Here is a 24,239-nt window from a genome sequence, read left to right as displayed (position 1 = left end):
TACGTAGACCCCAACAGTTTTTAAAATAAACTAACGAGCCCTAAAATTTCTTAATATGATGAACACTCCCCTATTCTCCTGAATTTCACCATTAACTATGGTAATTTTAACTAGTGTGGCTAATAGCACTCATCAATTAAAAAAAATATACTTCGATCCAATTACCTACGATAACCAAATAATGTATAGAGTCAAACTAATAAGATTTGATTGAGAATTTTTTTTATTAAGCTCTACAGATAATTTATCTAAATCATTTGAAGAAACCTATAACTCTTCTTTGTGTACTATGTATCATTTCCCAAACTATGTGATTTCATTAAGCTCTAAATATGTGACTTTCATTTTACTAATTGAAAGTGAGAGGTTTAAGGTTTGTTTAGTATGTTTGTTTTCCATGCATTTTATGTTTTTATTTTCCGAAAAACAAAAACTAATTCAAAAATATGGTTGCTTGTCATTTTGAAAAACATAAAATCACTTAAAAATAATAATAATACATTTTTTTTAAATAAAAATATAAAACGAAAAACACATAAAATACAAGACAAAACCAACCGTCCTCTTAGCTACTCCCATTCTTTAAATCTAAGTTATTATTTTAAGGTTTTTTTTTAAATATCTAACATGGATTATCTAGCAAAATTGAAAAATAAAAAGTGGTTAATCTATTCCAAAGGCCTCTTCGCGAGGTGATCTTTTTGCGTCCCCCTTGTAGGTGCATAGTTTTCGTAGCAATTTGTTAACATTTGTTGCATATCTATTCTAAATCTTAACAATATGATGTTATTGGAAGAGATTTCAATCAAAACTTTTTACCACACTCGTTCATATCCTCTCTCATTTATCATTACATTTTGGTTATAATACACTGAGTCGCATATACTTGTAATCGATTCTAAACACAGATAAAGAAAGAAAATTGTTGTAAGACAACAGCCAACGTAAAATTCTGCCAAATGCCAACGTCCATCTTATTTAACGCACTTAGTTCAAACGTAATCTACATGATGATCGTTAGCAATTGAGTTTTAGAGAAGAGGGGTGTGTCTGCCAGATCAAGAAAAATTAGGGTTGAATGAGCCAAATTTTTAAAAAAGCAGACAAACCAATTTGCTCTTAATTTTTCAATAAATTAATCTTTTGCTAATTTTCGGTGTGAAGTGGCGGATTAGTTCTGCGATTTGCCTCCAAATCACCACCAACAAACCGGCTCCAGTTCGGGAGAAGAAGAATCAACACTCCTAATCGCAATAGGGAATGATACAAGACTCATGAGATAGTGTGTTCAAATCCCTCAAGCTACTTGCCTAAAGAACACATTCTCAACAGCTATACGTTCAAAGCACTCAGTCCCATGGTGTTCAGTACACCTTGTCGCGGTAAAAGTCGCGGTCGGACATGACACCTGCTGGGGAAGGAGCCTCCGATGGCAATTTGGACGAAGATAGCAGAGGAGAAGCTCTTCGGCAGTGGTCACGAAACTCAAAAACTAAATTCGAAAACTCACGGAGAAATCCGTGGATTTCGAAATCTGAGATTAGGTTTCGATGAAGTAGTTGGAGAGGAAAGCTCATCCTCTCCTATCTCGCCCGCCACTGGAGGTTACGGGAAAGATCTTTTCCGTAGGTGTTATATCCGATTTCGAGATCCAGAGGATAAGAATTCATGGAACATGTTCCGACAACTGATTGCTACGGGTGATTCGCCGATCATCGTGAGGGAAATTCCGTTCGATTTGATAGTGCGTCTTTAGGGAGTGAGGATCGAACAACCATGACCAGACAAACTGCCAAAATTTAACAACCAGCTAAACTCGTGGGTCCCGACCCGTCCCCTCGAGTTCATCTTGACTTGATTATAACTTAATAGCTAAGGACACAATATTATATAGGTCGTTCCCATCACTCTCTATTCAGTAGTCACGAAGAAAGAAACCAAAGTAATGGAGGAGTCTCTGCTCTCAGGTACTATCTAATCTAGCTTCATGTATTTGTATCAGATTGTATGAGTTTCTGGTCATAATTGATCTTATCAGTTGCCGTCTTAAACAGAGAGAAGGAGTGAATCTGGAGACAGGGAGAGCGAGAAGTGGAGCTCCTATCAGTATGTAGGGAGGACTGGCTCTGTGATTCCTACTGCTTCGTTGAAGGGAACTGAGGTCAGCGTTGACGAGATTCGATCTGCCGCTTCGTCGGGTTACTATCCACCATCGATTCATGCTCCCCTTGTCAGCGCCCCGGAGTCTGATCATGATGGTATACTTGCTCTTTCTCTACTTATCTCAATTAGATTATAGCAACAGTTATGATTCGCAAAGTTCGTAATTATTATCATGTTCGTGAGATTTTGACCTTGATGGTGCCGCTGTGTTTTCGTTTGATTAACTTAACTAGAATAATTTTTTTAGATACGTGCTAACTAGAGTACTTAAGTGTGCTATTTGCATAATGAAGGTATATGTATCTGTTTGCTGCAGAAACTAGAAGGGGTTGTAGAAGATTATAGCTCGCACAAAAGTATGGTGTATTTCATTTGATGGTTGTTGGGTGTAGATGCTTCTGAGCTTCATATTTGCTGTTAGCATTCATATAGCTATTTTGAAGTGCTGCATTGGACTATTAATTCTTAATTTGACTAGTTAAGAACATGATGACATCTGCCACTGATGGAACATTTATTTAGTTTCTGAAATCCGTAAGTAGCGGTCTTCATCAGGCAAATATTGTTACACTAAATTTATATCTCATGCTTTCTGCCCATCATGGTTCCTTTTCTCCTACAATATATCCTCTTCAAGTGAGTTTTCATTATGCTTCCTTTTTCTTTTTTTTCTTCTTAGCCTTGAAATTGCAAATTACTTGTTGCAGAGCAAGCTACTGTATGTCAAAGTGCATATGGGGGAGAGTATAGTAGCAATGCTGGTGAATTTCAGAGGTAAGGATGGTAATAGTTAATAAAGTAACTACAGGCAATTGGAAATAGGCTGTTAAGGGTGTAGCAGTATGAATATTTTCTTTTAGTTCTGCAATATCAAAATTGAGGCACTGTTGTTATTTTTTCAATGTCTCTCTCAGCTTACCTTTGATATTATCCTAATGGTTTATCGCAAATCACACATTTTTATTTTAATGGACTTTTTCCAACTACGCTCCTCAGCATCCAATTACTCTCCTCAGCACTGTAGCCTATGCCTTTTTATATTAATGTGAAAACTGAAAAGTATCAAAGCATAGTTAAACTAAGGGCAGACAAGGTGGGAAAAGATAGGAAAAAGAGAACAATGATTCTATTCAGATTATAATTGGACTGAATAATGCATTTAGGTCAAGGAACTTAAAATTGTGTTTGGTAGGGAAGATAAGTGAGGGAAGATAAGTGAGGAATTGATGAAAGTGGAAGGAAAATAAAGGATATATAGCCCTATATCATTTGTTTACTTACCACCAAACACTCGAGGTGATAGGGAGGTGTTCTCACTTTCCCATTCTTTCCTTTTCATTCCTTCTGAACCAAGCATCAAAGTGAAAGAAATTTGCAGTATAAGCTACATAAGGAGTTGATAGAAAATTGCCCCTGAGCTTCTTCAGCCTCCAAAGACTTCTTTTTGGAAACTAGTCAGCAACCTTATCTTTAAATCTGGTTGTGTCTCTTCCAAAGATAAATGGAGCACAGTAATCTTTAGGTTTTCTATACCTTCTGCAAGTTTTTACCACCAAATAATTAATGCTTTTTTTTTTAACAGTTCGAAGATAAATGTAGATGGTTAATTTAGACATAAATGACTATCTGACCTAATGAACGTAAGGTCTCTTCCCTGCACCTCCCTCTCAATTAGGATTGAAGTTACTCCTTTTTTTGAAGAAGCACATCCTCTTTTTACACAAGAAGAACACATGAATTCTCAGTTTTTTTTTCTCATCCATGATTTTACATTCCATCTTCACGTCTCTTTTGGTTTTCCATAAGTCTCTGTTTAGCTCAACTATGGCTTCAGTTTGTGACATTCATACTTGATAAGTAATCTATTGTAGGCAAATATTGGATGAAGTAGAAATAAGAGAGCTGCTTATTGATCATGTTGGTCATCGCTGCTGTTGGGGAAGTCGTCCAGCCCGGACTTATTCATGTGGTGGAAGACTGTAATGTTTATGTGGGTACTCTTGAAACTTTCATAGAGGATCGGGAAACTGTAAGAGAGACAGAGCCATACCATGGTGGCAGCATTGATGGAAAAGATGAAGGGCCTGAACTTGGCTTTTGGGAATTGGATCTAAGGTCTCAGTTTCCTGTTCTTTTTGTACCCTATAAAGAAACACAGATCAGAATTCCTCATTCTGAAACCATTGAAAAATGCCCAGGTAAGAAAATTGGGATCATGGACTCCATGTGGTTGCTACAGTGATTTTAAGGTGTGAGTGTGGAATTGTTTGAATCTCTGTTTATTATTTCCTTCTGATTAGCTTAGCCCTTCTCTTCAAGCATGTTTTCTCGTCTTCTGATCCATTTATTCATCTCAATACCCTTTTAAATGTGCAGTGTGAGTGAGACATGGTGTGCTTATATATTTCAATATGAGAGGTCACTGGTGCTGACTTCTGAGAAACCTCGAGTAAAATTTGCAGGTTGTACAGGAAGAGGTGATATCGTGTGTCCTACATGTAATTCAGATCAAGAAAAACAGATGACTCAATGTCTTGCCTGCCAAGGAAGGGGTTTAATTGCTCATGGAGATGGATCTGATACGATGTGAGCTCTTATACCATTTATCATTTGTCCATACACGAAGCCATGCTCTGATTTTCTGCATAGCCTCTTTTACGGAGTTCCGGCATATGAGTTGCTTTATCCTAGTCATCTGACCTTTAATTTGTTTTTCCATTTACCATTATATACTCTTGATCTAAATTTATAATTGACTTTAGCAGTGTCCAAATACCTCTCATGGAGTTTGATTTAAAGTCTGGTTCTTGCTCAAATAATGTTGTTGTTCAGTGTTGGTTTTGAAACTGGCGGCAAGCTGTTAACTTGCAACAGTATTTTCTATTTTTTGGTCAATATGCTGCAATGGGTGTTACATGGTTCATTTTCCTTCAATTATTATACCCCTGCAGGTGCACAAAATGTAATGGAAAGGGAAAGATTCCTTGTGCAACTTGTGGATCTTGTGGTCTTATAAAGTGTGAGAAGTGCCATGGAAGTGGTTCTCTCTTGACACGCAGTGTAGCCATTGTTCGATGGTATGCATAATAAATCGTTTTCCACATTTCTTATCATATCTGTGTATATGGGTTACTGAAATTTATGGAATCTTATTGTCTTTCACTCTTTCTTAATTTTTACATTATAAACTTTAAAAGAATTACCTTATGCAGAGTTTTTATTTTGCCTTTTAGGCATGTGCTTCAGACTTGATAATGTTACTCGCATAATTCATGGGAAGTAACTTTGAGTACGGTGCCCCAATAGTCTTAGTAATTTGTACTGGGTGACTAAATGCATAGGATTGGCAGAAAATAACATAATCTCTCTACCCATCTTTCTGCAGGCCACCACAATGAACCAACCAAAATGTCCGTAATCAATGCAAATCCACTGTAGAAATTAGAATAAGCAAGGAAAAGGGCCCATGCATGAGAGACTATTAATGTTGAGATAAGTGAGGAAATTGAAAGAGAAAAATTTCCCCGTTTTTATTAAGCTGGTGCTAGGGATAGGTCTGTCAACAGGCCAAGTATAGACCCGGACCAGTTTAGCTGGGTATATTGTTGCATTGTTGGACCTGAGTACCCGATTAGGACCCAAACCCGACTACAATAATTCTTGCAGACTATGTCCGGATTCAAAGCCACGGGTTAGGGTGTAACCATACCCGACCCAATAAGGACCTGTTGACAGGTCTAGCTGGAGATATCTGGAATCTTTTAAGAGGCTAGTTTGAGACATTGAGGATTTTTTTCATGTCAGTTTATTTATGCATTCAAGCCTTTTCGTGAATACTTTTGACGACATTTATCACAATGGGAAACATGTTTCATGGGAACAGGAAAACCTTTTCAACTCGGAAAGTAAGTGCAACAAATGGAGCAGCATCAGTTCCTGATGAAGTTTTCCACAGGGCCAAAGGTGTCCAGTTGTGCAATACTCAAGCATATCAGTGCACTCCAGCCTTTTTTGCTGACTCGTACTTTCTCAATAAGTTTTCTTCTGAGGTTATTGCAGATAGGGCTTCTGTGCCTCCTACTGCCAGGGTCATATGTGAGAGGCATGCCATCAATGTTGTACCAGTGACACGTGTCACTATGGCTCATCGTGGCCGTTCTTTCTGTTACTATATCATTGGTTTTAGCAGGGAGGTGTACCTCAAGGACTACTATCCCTCCAGGTTCTGCTGGGGGCTGTGTCCCTGCTTGGAATGGTTGAAGTTGTAAACATGCAAATATCTTCAAGAAACCATAGAAATTGAGTTTACGAAGCTACTCACTGCTGCTGGCGAAATGATTCCCTTGATTTCACGTGGTCAACAGACTGGAGACTGATATTGGTGGTACTTCGTTGAATTCATGAGTGATATTTTGTGCCTTTTGTTCTTATATTTGTATGTTTTATGTATTCAGGCTCAGCCCTGAACAACAATGCTTCTTTGTTATCACCTGTTCTGTGTATAAGGGAACTATAGTGTTTTCTGTATCTTTGTGAGCTCTGTTTTCTAGACCAGTCCATGTATCTTTTGTTGTTATTTAAAGGTTTTCATCTCAGCTTTTAAATTAATGAATGGTTTTTTCAGGAAGGAGTGGGTCATTAGACAAGTCCCAAAAGGACAAAAATATGACAAAAAGCAGGGGAAGTTGATTTTATATAGCCATGTTGGTTAACTTAATGCAATTTAGACAGGAATTCAGTGGGTTCAGTAGTACAATGTCATGATCATCAATTAGTTGGAGCATGATTTTGATTAAAAGGTGAGGCAGTTGCCTAATATTTGTTTTTTGGCAGACAGTTGTCCATTCAGTGATGTGTATACTATTCTAATTTTTTTTGTCTCTGCATACAGCTATCATTTTTCCGACGAAGGTGAGTAGGCAAGATGAGGTATTCATACATGACAAGTTACAGGAATTTGAAGTGGCTACCATCAGCTGATGCAGTAAATCCGTATGTAGCCTCCTTTTGATGCGAACTTCATATATTTTCTGGTTCCTTACTCGACCTCTTGCTCGTACGGTTTCTTAACACTACCCAAAAAAAACTCAATGAATGCATTGTTTGCCATTAATTTTCGTACAAAACCCCCAATAAATGTATTGGTGGCCCTAAATTTATTTTAGGCGATGCTTGGATTGAAAAGTAGACTTCAAGTGAGGGGAGTGAAGTGATGAGATTATCTTTATTCACTCTTACTTGTATAAAGGTGGAGTTAGAAAGAGTTAAAAGAGATATGAGTTATAAAAATACACTTATTAAAGTTGAAAGGAATAAAAAAAAAATTAGATGATTTAGAAAATAATAAACTTTTCACTAACCTTGTTGATCCTCATTTAATTTTCTCTCATACAATTCAAACAAGGTGATTCCTTCACAGCTGGACAAGGCAGATTATCCTGAAATCAGGAATAATACATTTCCCATTTCCCATTTCCCAGACACTGAATAGTCCAACCTGTACTTTAGGAACTCCTGTGTACTAGGAATCTCACAACAGCAATAAGAGTATTTTAAAAAGTAGTGATATTAATTCCCAACTCCTAATTTCATGCCAGAGAAATAGGAATGGATAAAATAGAGAGAAAATGAAAAATCAAGCTCTGTTATATTCTTTGTTTCTACCACACTACATTCAATGTTTCCACAGGAGTCATCATGGAAGTATCTTGTATATATTGTATAGAATTATGTCATAGAAAAGACAAAAATCAGACTGAATCTCTATTGGACTAGCTAGTACGAGATCTGGTGTGACAGGTGGAGGAATGAAATCTGATATGAGCTTTGCTGGCAAATGATATGCATGTCTAATGTGGTGATGTGTCTCTTTGATTATTGAACTGCATTGGTATGAGTGAATTGTTTATTTCTTGTATTATTTTTGAGATTCTGTGTGGACCAATTGAAGAACTTTCCGAGTTCAACCACCAACACCGACCATAGAGTTTGAGCATTTGATATTAGACAAGTGATTTGAATCATGAGTTGGGTGAGTGGTGGCCCATTGTCTCGCTTTGAAATCCCATTAATATTTCATGGTTCTACATTACATTCATGCCTTCTTTCTGGTTTACTAGTGTTATCAATCACATATTCACATACCTACAAAGCTGTTTGCGCGTGGACCCTTTTGTGTGCGTGCATCACTATAAACGAACCTAGCTTACGAAATTATTATTATTATTTTTTAATATGAATTTTTGAGCTTCTTGATAGGACAAAAGCTGTATTGGATGGAATTTGGAAGTTCTCAAGTCCTCTTAATTATCTCGCTTCCACAAGGCTATAGTTGTGTTGTTTTGGTGAGCACTTAATGATGATGAATCTTGTATGTGCTCTTTCTAAAAAAAATAAATTTATCAATTTTTGGGGTGCAAAATGGACGTGAAAACGCATAAGAACTTTTGAATGTAAATGAAAAGGAGATACTCCAGTTTCTTCGTAAATGATAAGATTTTTGATGTAAAAAAAAAAGGGTCAATCCGTATGATCTTAACTCGGTTTTGATTTCTCTCGTTGAAAAAGGGGTTTTGGTGAGGACATGGTGATAATGAATCTTGTATGTGTTCTCTTTCTAAAAAATGGAATTTGTCCATTTTTGAGAGCGTCAAAGTGGATGTGAATGAAAAAGAAATATCATATACTCCAATTTCGGGGTTGATCCGTATGATCTTAACTCGGTTATGATTTCTCTCATTAAATCATAAACCATTAGTATTAACACAATTGCTTTAGGCCTCTTTGCACCATCAAGTCATCAACATCACACTCAAATTCTAAAACGAGTTTCATTATTGATCTTCTTTAGTCGGTGGGGGGCACTCGTATTGCGGTGCCATGTGTTGCAATCTATGCGGATCAAACACGCATATAATACTATTATTATCATAATGATTAAATCTAAACCACTCCATATCATTTCCTTGTCCGCCGTCTCTCTCTCTCAAATTAAAGTCATATTCATGATGCAGCCCCCAATTAGACACTTGTTGCAATCCTATAGGATTACTTTCTTAAAACAGGGATCTCACTTTCTTAATTTATTTGACCTTACAAAAGAAGCAAGAAGGAAGGAGACAACGTGCGAGCTTTACACCAAATGTCCAACGCTGTATCCGCGTTGAAATCCCTACCCCCGATCGGCACCGCGCTATATCGACAATCATAATTAGTCGTTCTGGTTTGCTAGGAATGATCGTTAAAAGTAAATAACGGTCAGATTTACCGGGAAATTCCAGATCATGAGAAAAAAAAAACAAACAAAATTGACAATGGTAAATGGTTGGTACAGTTATTGACGTGATAAATTATTAACGGAACCACGTGGCTATTCATGATTGGTGTTAGAGTTGAACTGTCGATAAGAGATAGGTGCTCGGAACGTTCCAAATACACTATGTGCCAAATTATTCCAACGGGAAGAGTACTCGCCTGTCACTGTAGAAACTGGAGAGGCTTTGGCCTTTTTATGGTTATTTGTCCTGTGTTCTCCTGTTAAAACAATGCATTACCCAAAACACCCTACTCACAATATTTTTAACCTTAATTTTTCTCTAAAAATCATCAACTATTTTCAACTATCTTTTTTTTTAAACGGGAGAGGGGAGATTCGAATCCTGATCATCATCCTTACTTCAACAATCTGTACATGTTTTGATCTATTTTCCCAAACAAATAAAGATATCACCAACTCATATGATTTTGCTCTATAAAATGCTAAATTTCATTCCACAAGTACTGTTTTAACTTTTACATACCCTTTATTATTAGTTGGTTATAAAAGCAGTAATGCCAAAGAAAACGTTATTGGCATCACCCATAACTCACAACACCCCATTATAAGCTTTGATTGCGTATGTGGGTTAAAGTTAGCTTTTTTTTCCCCTCATGCAAAGTAAACGTGACTTGTTCTTGCCATTTGCAGTCCATTTCGGTTATTATTACATCAAAAGTGACATGTTTGATATGTTTTAGTCTTCTACAACAAATGGTAGTGGAATTTAAGAGTTTGAATCTAATTAATCTCTTTCACTAATTCTACAATTAACACTCTCTATACACCATTCTTTCAATAGAAACCATAACAGAGGCTTTTATTTAATTAACCTCATTTATGCATGCACTAAGAGTTGTCTTTATAATTCAATGAACCAAAACCTATTTGTCATGACACTTTTTTTTTAACCGAAAAATCACATTGTCTAGCTTGTCATTTGAATAATTGAGTCGGTGTAAATCTCATATCGTCATAACAATCGGTATTGCGCTAGCAACATGTAGGACTAGGCCGAATCTCATATGGTAAGGGTCTAGAAGTGGGACAAGCACAAAGGACTAGAATTCCGTAAACAAATATCATAATTTATTGGTTCGACCTCTCAACCTTAAGCATCGTACTCCCTAAAGATAACCAATTAACTAATTGTCCTAACACCATGATCCAACACATCCTAATTGGTTTTTGTTAGATTAACGAAAGGGCTTTTTGGTAAAATCAAATAAAAATATGGCTTTTACGATGACCAAATGAAACGACATGCCCCGGCCCACTATTCTATCTATACAGAGGGAGAGGCAGACTACTTATTTATAAATATAAAATGAAAAGCAACCAAAACCAGAGTCAGAGCCAGCCAGAGAGAGATTTCACATTTCTGCTCCGCCTTGGATTGCGGATTCTCCCTATCTGAAGAAGAATACTTGACGTTCTCTCTCTTTCTCTCTCACATTTTCCCTCGCTTCCCTTCCTCTTTTATTTTTCTTTCCGATTGCCAATGTCGTCCGGTGGGCCCACAAACTCTTCCAACAATAGCCCAAGGAACCCGACGGCGGGCCTTACGGCTACCCGACGACGCTTGGACGCCGTTGATAGAGCCTCCAATTTTTCTGAAGATGAGGAGGACAACGTTAACGGCTCTTCCGCTGGGCCACACCACCATTGTCACAATCACCATCATAATCATCATCATCCGGTGATCAAGTATTTGTTGTTACGGAGGAAGTGGTTGTTGTTTATGCCCGAGGCGTGGTTGTTTGGGATCGAGGAAGGGTGCCGGTGGACTGTCTCGATGGCTCAGAGCCTGAGATCGGGGAGGAACGTGGGCCGCAAGATCTTCGCGGCGTTGATGCTGATGGCGGTTGTATCGGTGTTCGTGAAGTTTTCGTTGTTGAGTGGACACGTGGAGGTTCACGGTAAGCGGTCAGATAATGGGTTGTTGATCTTACAGACGTTCAAGGAAGATTGGGCTTTGGCTCAACGCGTTATGGACGAGAAAATGGCTTTCAGGCCCAAGCATGTTCTAGAAAAGTTACCTGTAAGTGGAAAAAAAACTGCTTTATTTTTTCCTTGAACTTTCTGTTTGGTTGCCGGGAAAATCATTTGTGGTACTAACGATCAATGAATTGCACAGTTATTTTTTTTCTCTGCTTCAGTCTTCATTCACAGTAAATCATCTTTCGGTATATGATATTTTTCGTTTTTATCATTAATCTTTTGGTTTCATAAAATTCCCTCACTTTTTCTGATTCAATTCGCTGTTAAGGATTGGTTTACAAATTACAAGTATGTTTTTGGTGAATTTAGACTGGATGGATCTGTTGTTAGTGGTGATGGTTTTGAGTCAAACAAATTGTGGGTTGCAACTGGTGCATTGAATTTTCTATTTGCGGTGGCTTGACCATGTAGTCAAAGTTATTTTCCTAAGTGATTGGTTGCTGGTTCCGTGTCTCTCAGCCTTTTTTTTGGTGTTTTTTCCATATGAATGGAATGGTCCTTTATTTTACAGTAGCCGTTGACTTTTCTTGGAGCAGCATCCTACATCTGTTTTCACATGACAATGAAAGGAGTTCTGTATAGTTGGGTTTTTTTTTAATTTTTTTTTTCTCATTGATTTTTTTTTGTGAACCCGGCTCGAGTTTAGGCTTAGTGGACTGTTCAATGGTTTTCGAATTTCTAGGAGGCATGCCTAAACAGTTGAACTTCTTTTTTGGCTTATGGATGGTTTTGGTTCTTTGTTTTTGCAGATTCCAGAGATTTGGCTGAAGCCAAATAGTGACAATTACTATCAATGCATAGCTCCGCCTAGGAATCGAATAAGTATGTACTATTTTCTACCCCTTGATTTTTTAAGCACGTGTTCAATTAAAATTAAATTGTCTGATGTGTGTATGAACCATCTTTAGGGCCTGGGAAGAAAACAAATGGCTATCTTATTGTTCATGCCAATGGTGGATTGAATCAGATGAGAACAGGAGTAAGTCTATGCTACATAAGTTCATTATACTTTGCAATGTCATGTTAATATGTGATACTTAGTCTAACAGTTACATAAATTGATACGCAGATATGTGATATGGTGGCTGTTGCTAAGATAATGAATGCCACACTGGTTCTCCCTTTATTAGATCACGAGTCCTTCTGGACCGATCCTAGGTAGGGTTCTTAATTATTATGGTTGCCAAACTTTGTTCTGGTTCTTATGTTCTTTTTGTTAAAAAAAAATAATAAAGTTTGCAAAAAATTTTTGCAGCAATTTCAAAGATATTTTTGACTGGAGACACTTCATCGAAGTTCTGAAGGATGATATTCAAATTGTTGAGTATTTGCCGCCTAAATATGCAGCTTTGACTCCTCTTGAGAAGGCGCCTGTTTCCTGGTCTAAGGTATAGGCGTAGCATCAATTTGTAGGAGCACAAATTCTTATGCTTTAATTTCTATGTATGTGGAGTTGTATCTCAAGTCAAGCTCTTTGATTTCACAGGCTAGTTATTACAGACATGAGATGGTCCCTTTGTTGAAGAAACACAAGGTGATAAAGTTTACCCACACCGATTCTCGGCTGGCTAATAATGGGATTGCGGCCTCCATCCAGAGACTAAGATGCCGCGCCAATTATGAAGCTCTTCGTTATTCCAAGGAGATTGAGGACCTTGGAAAAGTTTTGATCAATAGATTAAGGATAAATTATGATCGTTATATTGCTCTGCATTTGAGGTACCTTTCTCATCTTGAATCTCTAATGTCTCTGAATTTTGTATAGGCACTTAAGGTAGGTGTTGAAATTTTGATTTCAGATATGAGAAGGACATGCTTGCATTCACTGGCTGCAGCCATAACCTTACTGCAAAGGAGGCTGAGGAGCTTAGAATTATGAGGTATAGTGTGAAACATTGGAAGGAGAAAGAAATAGACAGTGAGGAGCGGCGTCAACAAGGGGGGTGCCCTATGTCACCTAGAGAAGCGGCTATGTTCCTCAAGGCCATGGGTTACCCTTCAACTACAGCTATCTACATAGTTGCCGGGGAGATATATGGAAGCAGTAGTATGGCAGCCTTCCGATCTGAGTTTCCAAACGTCTTCTCTCATTCTACTCTGGCAACTGAAGAAGAATTGGAGCCCTTTAAGCCATACCAGAATCGCCTTGCTGCATTAGATTATATTGTTGCGCGTGACAGTGATGTTTTCATATATACATATGATGGGAATATGGCTAAAGCAGTGCAAGGGCACAGGAGATTTGAAGGATTTCGGAAGACGGTTAATCCAGACAGGTTTTTCATCCTACCGTGCTCTTATGTCTATATACTAAGTCTCCTGCATATTGCACTTTTGTTCAGAAATTACTCTACTGATGACATTTATTTCCTATGTTTCAGATTCAATTTTGTTAGACTGATTGATCAGTTGGACGAGGGTTCTTCTTCATGGGAAGAATTCTCTTCAGATGTTAAGAAGTTGCATTCAGACAGGCTCGGAGCACCGTACCTTAGACTGGTGGGAGAGACACCAAGGCTAGAGGAAAATTTTTATGCAAATCCTCTTCCTGGGTGTGTGTGTAACAGGTCTCAGGAGCAAATCAGTAGACTCAAATTTGAGCAGAGACGGAGTCTACGGGTGGCATCACAGAGATAGGAACTAGTTAGGGAGAATATCTGGCTTTATACTTTGGGATTCTTTGACAACCATTGCTTAATTTAGTGGTGGTTGAGATGGGTTCTTGAATTTGTCTGCATTTTGCCATGAAGAAGAGTACAGAAGCTGCCGCTGGTCGACAAGTTTCAAGGTTTCTCCAAATGGTTTGACATACACAAGTTTCACTTTTGTTGTACAAAAATAGAGAACCCAATCGGCAGTTGCAAAGGTTACCACTTAAAATTGTGGGGCAGATCGGATTAGTTACACAGGACTACAGAAGCAAAGAATACTTGTTTTCAAGTTGTATATTTCATTTATTCATTATTTTTTTCATAATTTGGCTATGTGCACGCACGCCTATCCTGATCCTGCTCATCCTCATCCTGTCCACCACGAGAGCCTTGTGCACGAACTTTGTTTATCATTTTGAATTTGGACGTCCAAATCAATTGCTGATCATCTGAATGTAGTATCTAATAGCAAAAAGTTACCCACATGTTCCCAGCAAATATTCTGCTTTCTTTATAGTTTCTGTTGCTTACTAGGATCATGAAGGGAGAAGCTATTATTTAAGAGATTATCATGAATCATGCCGGTCATTATTCACCAGAGAGTCGAGTTTCAGTGAGTCCCAACACATTATCTTATAAACAAAATGAATGCAGTAATCTCTCTGTGACATCTTCATTCTCTATATTCTAAGTTTTATTTGACAATTAGAACGATTGGAAAGTTTGAAAAGTCAACCTGTCACCCCTTCTTGAAATCATAAGCCTATACTAACATGAAGTCAAGAGATAAGATAAGATGGGATTTGGTTTTATAAGGTGTTTTCTTCACAAAAAATACAATGCTGCCTAGTTTGAATCTTATTGTTTCCGGCGTGCCATATTCAAAAGTCAAAACAGGCAATATAATCCATCTACTGACGCAGGCAAGAAAATGAAAGAAAATTACATGATAGATGACAGGTCTATACTTTTAAATTCCTAATCCAATTATCTAAGTTTATGATCATGTTGTTCCAAGGAAGCAATGTACTCAAACTGGTAAGTTAACAGACCACACTGGAAATAAGCATTAAGCACTCAACAATGTCAATAAAAAAGGATTAGGAAAGTCCTTGCAATATACGCAATGACAACATAACCCTAGCCATCAGTTGACCAAAAAAATGATTTCTGGTTGCATGTTATCAAGCTTTCTTTTCGCGGAATCTATCAAATACAATCTGTCAAAATAGTCCCCTGAATAGGACCTTTTATTGGGTAATTCTCTAATAACGTATTGACAATCAGAAGAATACCACTGAATAAGTGACTGTTATTCATATAACAGAGAGCAGGCATGCAAACAAACAAGAGAGGTTGAAAGAATCAGTGTACAAATGCAATTCTTGCCTACAAATGGTACAAGATCATCATAGGTCAGATAATCAAACACTGGCACACAATGTGAAAGGGACAGTGGAAAGCTTTCTCATGATGGCAGCAAACAACAGCATCTCCAGAGCCAGTCCTATCACAAGTGAATAAGGTGATGAACTCATCTTCTGTTCCAACCACCTCACCATCAAATGACGGGTATGGTAATGAATTCTAAGTCTTCCATCAGTCACAAACACAAATTTATGCCTATCATACCATAATAGGGAGATTTTCTCAGGAGCACAATGGTAATAATCTCGCTGCTGCTTGGTTTGCTCATAACTTTCGCAATAATATCGCGGCAATAATTTTGCTTCATTTCGTAATACTCTTCATCTAAAAGAAATCCTAGCCCTTGCCTTGATTACCTCTATTATATCTGCTTCATTCAACTATTCAAGTCTCTCTTATCAATTCCCTTGTCTCATCACGCCATCTCCACAAAGGCCATGGCAAATTCAAATTGAAAAATATGATCCCACCAAACTTTTTAGAGATCTTAATTGCTCTAAAAAGGGTCTTTGCATTGAAGGCGATGTTAATTCCTCTGAGTTGAAGTGGAACATTCCCGCCTACATATTTATTTCGATAAAACATAAAAAAAAGTTATATCATCCATCAAATTACATTAACATTCTAAAAGATGTTTTTCACAATTTTTACTCATCCACCACGCATAGCAATAATCTAAAACAAACCGGATCTTATGCAGAGAAATTGACATTACAAGTAAATAACATGAAATTGCGAAGAGGTGCTTGCCTTTTGAAGTAGAGGCAGAGCATGATGTTAAATTCAGTTAGCATTAATGAACAAACAACCATTCTCTGAAAATTCATTACCTTTCTAACTATTTCATATGTGCATAGATGGAACACTATGATCATACACAAAAAGTGAGGGGTAATAGACAATGGACTAATTAATAGTAAATCTTACATAAACTATATTGAAGATAACAACTTTGTACAAGCAACACTTTTTTATTCCATTTTTAATGCTTCTTAAACATATATTAGCTACAAACTGATTTACCTCTTTGAGCACCACAAGGTTCAATTCATAGCTAAGAAGGGAATCCTCTGCAGCTTCTTTCACAGTCTCCATCCTCATCTTATAAATGCAATAAAAAGGTTTGGTTGAGTTTTTCTAGCGCGCTAAATTTCTTTCTTAGGGGGTGAAGCTGTGGTAGTTGTAGATTTGGATTTCTTCCTGCGGCCACGGCAAGCCAGTTTTGGAGACTCAATGGCTCCATCCCCATTTCCATTAATGGACGCCTTAGGTGGATTTAGAGCATAATGTAATGTTCGATTGGGATTCAGAAATTTTGGAGCTTGAGTCGTAGTTGCAGAGCTAGGGTTTTAAGAGAAATGAGCGGGAGCATTGAAGGAATCAAGTCGGGTTCTGAAATACTTGCTAAACGGATCGGGTCGTCTTATCCGGTGCTACTCTTTAAATCGAACGGCTATAATTTATCGGTTGCGTAAGCAAAAGTATTTCTAAACCGTTAGATGAAAAAGCTCTTCCCAATCTCTCTCTCTCTTATTCTCGATGTTCGCAAGAAAGAAAAACGAAAAAAACGCGCATATACATCCGTCCCTGGCATCTTCGTTTTTCGATTTTGAAATCGGGCTAAGAGTTCCGACCTAATCGATTGGGGACGGGACTTGACTCTACAAAATCCTTTCAAAGTTCGCTTCTCGTTACAGGTGAGATTCGTGTACTAGTTTTCTTTTCATCTTTTGTGTTATTTCGTTGGCAAGCAATTGACGCAATTGGCTTCGGTTTGCCTTGACTATAATTTGTATTGAAGATCGTTGTGGACATCCATAGATTTTGATTTTCCATTACTCTGTTACATAGGCTCCTCAAAATGTTGAGATCTCAATTTTACTGATCGATGGATTGTTCGTGCTAATTTTCTGCTCTCGTATTCTCTTGTTTCATCATTTGTGTTTACTTGATATACTTTTGACGAATTCATCTGGTTTTCGAGTATGCTGAACTGTGCTTATGTTGTGATTTGCATGAACCTGGTTCATCGCTTGAATTATTCTCATTTGGAGTTTGAAGTTTGAACCCTAACTCAAAGTTGCAATCCTCAATTCCATGCTCATATTCAGTTTGCATTTATGTTATTGAACTTACATTGTATAGACACACCATTGAGCAGCAAAAAGGCATTTGATGTGTTCTCTTTCTTTTTCTTTATCATGGGAGAATGTTTGGAGAAAACTAGACATATAAACTAATTGTGGTGTTTAAACTGGAAGGAATGTGTTTATGGGGAAAGTGAATTGATTAGTAATGAATGTAAAGTAGGGTTGCAAACTTGCAAGTGGTTGCTGCATAGGAGAAATGGGAGGATGAATATACTGAATGTGTGCTCGATTTGTTCTTAGTTTCGTACCTAATGACAACAGCAGAGAAAACACTAAAAGAACAAAGGTTCTTCCTGATGGCTTAGCTGGTGGCCAACTGGCTGCATTAGATTAGAGAACTTAGATGGAGTCCCTATAAGAAAGGAATCACAAAGAATCACAAGATAACCTGTGCATGATATGTTCATTTATAGATGTTATTGGCATTGGAGCAATTTTATTTATTGTCTTCTTTTGTGCCTTGTGGCCACCCTTGTGTGAAGTTGCGCTGTTTGGTTTTTGATCACCATATCTTTAAGTAGTTGTAGCATGAGGAGCTTGTATGATAATTGGTACGAGGGATGGCATTTATAATGAACACGTCCTATTGGACCGTAGTTTTTACAGTGTCATAAAACTGAGTGGTAGGACCTTCCATCTTGCAGAAAATGGGTTTCTGGACTTTGCTAGAAGGGCTTCTTCTTTTTGCAAATGCACTGGCTATTCTGAATGAGGACCGATTCCTTGCTCGAAGAGGGTGGACCTTGGCTGAGCTTCCAGGCGGTAGAAGAAATTCACTTAAGGGGCAAATGATTGGGCTCATACATGCATGCCAATACATGAGACTCCCACTTATGATTTTGAATATCATCATTATTGTTGTGAAGATGTTCTCAGGTTGAGGTTAAATGGGACAGGTTCGTTACTTGTGACATTAACTAATCTCTGTGCACTGTGATTCTAACTAAATCCCGGCCAAAATTGCTTATGCATGATTGTTTCAGTCCCAAGAAGTAGAGCTAGAACATGTCAGAATTGAGATCATCTATTTTTATAGGACATGATAGTACGATTCTGCGATTTCTTTTTTGTCACTTCAGTTCTTAGATTAATTTTTTTGTACTTTTGGTTTGTGTTTTAATCTGGGGATAATATAGGGAACAAGGTAGACTAATTCACATAATGTGGTTTTCACACCTTACTCAACTGGGATCATATCTTCATTGGTCCTAAGAGAGGGCAATGTCCATGGAGGATTATACCTAGCCAACTGAAACTCTCCAATTATCTTATACCCATCTTTCTCTAACCACTTCTTCAGCTTCTCCACCTTCTCCTCCACAACCTTCTCACTAGCCAGTCCTCCAAACCTATCCACCACGTATGTTCCCTCTTCCCTAATCACCACCGGCTGTGGAGCCTTCTCTGCCATCTTATACTTTGCTGGCAACAAAAACTGCATTGTCACCATCTTCTCATCTGCCTGATAGTCACAATAGGAGCTGTCATTGGCGACCTTCTCACCACCGGAGCCCTTTGTTATTACTAGAGCTGTCATGACTATTTTTTCTGGCTTCGTGTTCTGAGGATTCCCAACGGCACCTATGTAGTTTGCCAAAACCATGAAGCCACCATCTTTTTTCCCCATCAAATTGAGATGGATCGTATGGCACTTCAGCTAATCACAGAAGGTGTGTACTTGTGGATTTCGTAATCCGCAGTTGATCGAATCACATCATATTTTGGGGTTTCCACTGTGATCTTCCCCAAAATCAAACCCATATTGAAGGTCTCGTATTCTTATGATTTGTGCGAACTGGGGGTTGGTTGTTTACTTCAAATGGTGGCCATGGGTGAGCTATATAAGAAAACATAGTTCATGGTTCATGGTTATCTTGAAATGTTGCAACTTGGGGAGGGGTTAAGAATTGTGAGATCGAGACATCGAGTGGTGGGTGTTCGGTAATGCATTTGTAGACTTCGTTTGTCCGCGGGAGACAAATCGTCGGCCCATCATTGTTGGGTCGCCATGATGGGCCAAATTCTGAAGACAGTTGTCAACTGGTCCTGTTTGGGAGTGTTGTCAATTGTTGTGAGGTGCTGTGAATTATAAAACTGTAGTGGTGTGAGGTGAGTTGGAACATAAAAAGCTGTTTGGCGCATCACTTTTAAAACTGTGGTGCGATGCTGTGAGGTGCGTTTGGTGTATCTAAATTACGGTTATATTAGATGATTAATAATATTAATATAAAATCACTTAACGTTTACATTTTACATTGATTTAAAATAAAATAATCGACCTAATTTGATTACGTAGGACAATTCAACATATATTGTAAGCGTTTGAGAGTGTTGTGAGGTGCTGTGAGGTAAAAAACTATGGTGTTGTGAGGTGAGTTCGAACGTAAAAGCTGTTTGGCGTGTCACAAAAAATTATTGTGCTGTGCACCTGAACGCAGTTGAAACACACTGTCAAACATATAGCCACATAAGGATGTCTAGGCTGGGTTTGCTAAATGGGCTCGAATTGTTTATTTCATCAGCGGCCCATCGTTGTTTGATCACCTTGCTGGGCCTAATTTTTAAAGAGAATCCACGGCCCACGCGAATTATTGAGTTGGGTTTGCTCATTGCTGAATGGGCTAAAGTGATTGATTTCATCATCAGCCCATCATCATTGGGTCGCCTTGCTGGGCCTAATTTTGAAAGGACAAAACAATGTTCTTCGAAATTTGAATGCATCAATATACAGTAGGGAAGAATTTGAATTTTGGACTAGTGCGTTGCCAGCTAATTTTCTGAAAACATTGGGGCCCAGCGTCTCTGATTTCCGAAGAAGACAAAAAATAATTATTGATAAAAAAAATTCCAATATTCAGCAAATGACAGAGGCCAATCCAGCTGTTCTTTTAAGTTTAAATTTCAAAACTTAAACCGTCCAGCTCAATCTGGACCGTTAATAAATTCCCAAATCCTACGGCTTCCCAAACAAAAATCCAACCGTTGGAACCAAACGTCCATAAAAGGAACCACCTCCTCTGTGACTGTCCCCACAACACTCTCTCATCTCTCACTCAAAACCCTAATCGCCTTCGTTTCAATTTCGAAACCCGAAGATGCGTGAAATTCTACATATTCAAGGAGGCCAGTGTGGGAACCAGATCGGTTCCAAGTTCTGGGAGGTGGTGTGTGCGGAGCATGGGATTGATCCCACCGGGAGGTACCATGGAGACACGGATGTTCAGCTTGAGAGGGTCAATGTGTATTACAACGAAGCCGGCCATGGAAGGTTTGTGCCAAGGGCTGTTCTTATGGATCTTGAGCCTGGCACCATGGACAGCATCAGGACTGGTCCTTACGGCCAGATTTTCAGGCCTGATAACTTTGTCTTCGGTCAATCCGGTGCCGGAAACAACTGGGCTAAAGGGCATTACACTGAAGGTGCGGAGTTGATCGATTCCGTCCTCGATGTTGTTCGCAAAGAAGCCGAAAACTGTGATTGCTTGCAAGGTTTGTTCGTGAAACCCTAGAATTCCATGATTTACCATTTTTGTTTCTTCTTTCAGGATCCATATGTTGCTTATAATGGTCTTCTGTTCCCGATTCTAGGGTTTCAGGTGTGTCATTCCTTGGGCGGAGGAACGGGATCTGGAATGGGAACTCTCTTGATTTCAAAGATCAGAGAGGAATACCCAGATCGAATGATGCTTACATTCTCTGTCTTTCCTTCTCCAAAGGTCTCTGATACCGTGGTGGAGCCTTACAACGCTACTCTCTCTGTCCATCAGCTTGTTGAAAACGCAGATGAGTGCATGGTCCTTGACAATGAGGCTCTCTATGACATTTGCTTCCGCACCTTGAAACTCACCACTCCAAGCTGTAAGATCCCCAGATCTAAGCCATCCTCATTTGTGTTTTGTCCAATTTATGAGCTGTCTGTGATTAACCATTGTTGTTTTGTAATATTGTTTGAGCAGTTGGAGATTTGAACCATCTGATTTCTGCTACAATGTCTGGTGTGACATGTTGCTTGAGATTCCCTGGTCAGCTCAACTCCGATCTCCGTAAGCTAGCTGTGAATCTAATCCCCTTCCCCAGGCTTCACTTTTTCATGGTGGGTTTTGCTCCTCTCACTTCCCGTGGCTCGCAGCAGTACAGATCCTTGACAGTGCCAGAGCTCACCCAGCAAATGTGGGATGCCAAGAACATGATGTGTGCAGCTGACCCGCGCCACGGTCGTTACTTGACAGCCTCAGCTGTGTTCAGGGGCAAAATGAGCACCAAGGAAGTGGATGAGCAGATAATAGGTGTTCAAAACAAGAACTCATCCTACTTTGTGGAATGGATTCCCAATAATGTCAAGTCCACCGTCTGTGATATCCCTCCGACAGGCCTGAAGATGGCTTCTACATTCATTGGAAACTCGACATCAATTCAGGAAATGTTCAGGCGTGTGAGTGAGCAGTTCACTGCCATGTTCAGGAGGAAGGCTTTCTTGCACTGGTATACAGGAGAAGGTATGGATGAGATGGAGTTCACAGAGGCAGAAAGCAACATGAATGATCTGGTTTCAGAGTACCAGCAATACCAAGATGCCACGGCTGACGATGAGGAGGACTATGAGGATGAAGAGGAGGAAATACAAGACATGTGATGTGGATGTCCATGAGAGTTGGATGTAACAGGGCTACAACTTCTGGTTGCCAGTAGTCTTTGGCAAGAGAAAAATCATCTGTCTTTTTACCTACATTGTAGCAAAGTTTTTATAAGTTGTGAGCCGAGCAGAGAATGAATTATCTGTGTTTTTTTTTGCTGGATTATGATGATTTGTGCAATTTAATCTCCAAACTCTGAGTAGTGTAATGGTATATGAGATCGATTTCCATACTGTCTTGGTTATGTCCCGCAGTTGGCACAACAAAATTCTGTAACAGACAACAGGAGAGTTTGAATATCATTAGTTCTCTTCATTTCATAAAAAAGCCACCAACAAGATGGTTTAAAAGTTTGCCAATCCTGGGAAAGCAAACTTCATTGATCAAAAAATTAAACTCACTGCTCCATTGTAGCATAAACACATTTCTTCACAGTTCACAATGGATCCATTATATAAATGTAGTTTATACACAGCCACTAAATAAGATTTACAACTGGAAAATGAAGCAACACAGCTTGTTGAAAAAAAAGCATCATTGATTGCACTGGAGTAATAATTTGTGCAATTTAATCTCCAAACTCTGACCAGTAGTGTAACGGTATAGGAGATCAATTTCCATACTGTCTTGGCTATGTCCCACATTCAGCACAACAAAATTCTGTAAACAGACAACAGGAGGGTTGGAATATCATTTTTTCTCTTTCATTTGATTAAAAGTTAGAGAACTCACTGATTCCATTGTAGCATAAACACATTCAGCAGCCACAAACTCGTTCCTTCACAATGGATTCATTATATAAATGTAGAGTTTACACTGCCACTAAATAAGATCTACAACTGGAAAATGAAGTAACACAGCTTCGCACATTGACACCAAAAAAAATTAAATAAGATTCGATGTTGATGAGCATAAAGAGGCACACAACCAATCAGCTAATACAGTGACAAAGATAAAATGAACTGAGAGACCTTCGAACAAACATACCTGAAATGCCTATCATTACCATCCGCTGATGGCATTGTTCGAATATGAATAAGAGAATCCAGGCCGTACGAACCCTGCATCAGAAAAGGTCCAGTGATACAACACCATGAAATGCACGTGGGATTTGCTTAAAGGTCCATGAACAATATAAGTTCTAATCACATTTTCCCCTCCAGACTCTGATAAAATTTGGAAGTGCCATCCCTCAAGAAAGAAAGAAACTCTAGCAAATTACTCACGGTTTTGCAATATTAGTTAAAGATTCAGGGTCCTGAGGCTAAAAACGAATTCATTGCAGAAGAAGCCACAGCTTAAAGGTTCACAAACATACAAAACTTATACAAGAAGAACATCCATTCACCGGTCTTAACACCACAACAGTACCTCAACAACTATTTTATAGCAACAACTACGTAAGCTCACCTCAGTCTGGTCCATTTCAAAAGCAATCTACCACTTGTCTATATACTATGTTGCAGAGGTAAATAAACCCTGACCTAATACAGGACTAACCACTAGCATTCCACATGATTTTCAGTACAACCACCATAGTTAAGATTCCTCAAGCAATTAAAATCAACAGCAACAATGTAAAATCTACAAGAAATTGGTCATCAAACAAGAAAAAATCGAAGAAACATCACTCCCTTGAAATTACAAAAGGAAATGTTTTATCTTGATCGATCCATAAACCTTAAGCTTGTTGAAATAAGCATCATTGCACTGGAAGTATGAAAATAATATGATCAAGGACACAAGGAAGTAAACCTAATAGCTGAATCATGATGAATCCTAATCAGCTAATCGGATCCATCAGATATATAGACAAACGAAGAACCAAATCGACAGTGCAGTTACTGGTTTGGAAACTGTAATCATATGCTAAACTGAAATTGGGAACATCGACGAT

At 38.5% G+C, this 24,239-nt stretch overlaps 5 protein-coding genes across 5 annotated transcripts; 4 read left to right on the top strand and 1 right to left on the bottom strand.

The window, feature by feature from the left end:
* Window positions 1-1,463: 1,463 nt before the first annotated feature.
* LOC120013414 (protein SSUH2 homolog) lies at window positions 1,464-6,717 on the top strand. The gene is given in 8 exon segments (XM_038865209.1): window positions 1,464-1,967; window positions 2,055-2,258; window positions 2,871-2,937; window positions 4,035-4,121; window positions 4,123-4,361; window positions 4,626-4,749; window positions 5,115-5,240; window positions 6,047-6,717. Coding segments are annotated over 8 exon segments (1,254 nt in total). The 5' UTR covers window positions 1,464-1,945; the 3' UTR covers window positions 6,432-6,717.
* A 4,101-nt stretch (window positions 6,718-10,818) lies between these two features.
* LOC120013194 (O-fucosyltransferase 19) lies at window positions 10,819-14,628 on the top strand. Its single transcript, XM_038864926.1, has 8 exons — window positions 10,819-11,519; window positions 12,229-12,301; window positions 12,388-12,458; window positions 12,549-12,637; window positions 12,735-12,867; window positions 12,966-13,198; window positions 13,279-13,755; window positions 13,861-14,628. Exons 1-8 carry the CDS (start codon window positions 10,980-10,982, stop codon window positions 14,114-14,116), a joined length of 1,872 nt encoding a protein of 623 aa, XP_038720854.1. The 5' UTR covers window positions 10,819-10,979; the 3' UTR covers window positions 14,117-14,628.
* Window positions 14,629-17,101: 2,473 nt separating this feature from the next.
* On the top strand, window positions 17,102-18,767 carry LOC120012263 (protein transport protein yos1). The gene is made up of 2 exons (XM_038863602.1): window positions 17,102-17,255; window positions 18,353-18,767. Exon 2 carries the CDS (start codon window positions 18,356-18,358, stop codon window positions 18,587-18,589), a length of 234 nt encoding a protein of 77 aa, XP_038719530.1. The 5' UTR covers window positions 17,102-17,255; window positions 18,353-18,355; the 3' UTR covers window positions 18,590-18,767.
* Window positions 18,545-19,894, bottom strand: LOC120012262 (heme-binding-like protein At3g10130, chloroplastic). Its single transcript, XM_038863601.1, is given in 3 exon segments — window positions 18,545-19,335; window positions 19,337-19,366; window positions 19,368-19,894. Coding segments are annotated over 3 exon segments (582 nt in total). The 5' UTR covers window positions 19,470-19,894; the 3' UTR covers window positions 18,545-18,885.
* Window positions 19,895-20,730: 836 nt separating this feature from the next.
* Window positions 20,731-22,575, top strand: LOC120013203 (tubulin beta-1 chain-like). Its single transcript, XM_038864938.1, has 3 exons — window positions 20,731-21,197; window positions 21,297-21,566; window positions 21,665-22,575. Exons 1-3 carry the CDS (start codon window positions 20,804-20,806, stop codon window positions 22,339-22,341), a joined length of 1,341 nt encoding a protein of 446 aa, XP_038720866.1. The 5' UTR covers window positions 20,731-20,803; the 3' UTR covers window positions 22,342-22,575.
* The last annotated feature ends 1,664 nt before the right edge of the window (window positions 22,576-24,239 follow it).

This window comes from Tripterygium wilfordii, chromosome 13, assembly GCF_013401445.1.
Source record: "Tripterygium wilfordii isolate XIE 37 chromosome 13, ASM1340144v1, whole genome shotgun sequence".
In the NCBI taxonomy this organism is placed as follows: Eukaryota; Viridiplantae; Streptophyta; class Magnoliopsida; order Celastrales; family Celastraceae; genus Tripterygium; species Tripterygium wilfordii.
The sequence above is the reverse complement of the archived record's forward strand: the minus strand, read 5'-3'. Positions and strand labels throughout refer to the sequence as shown.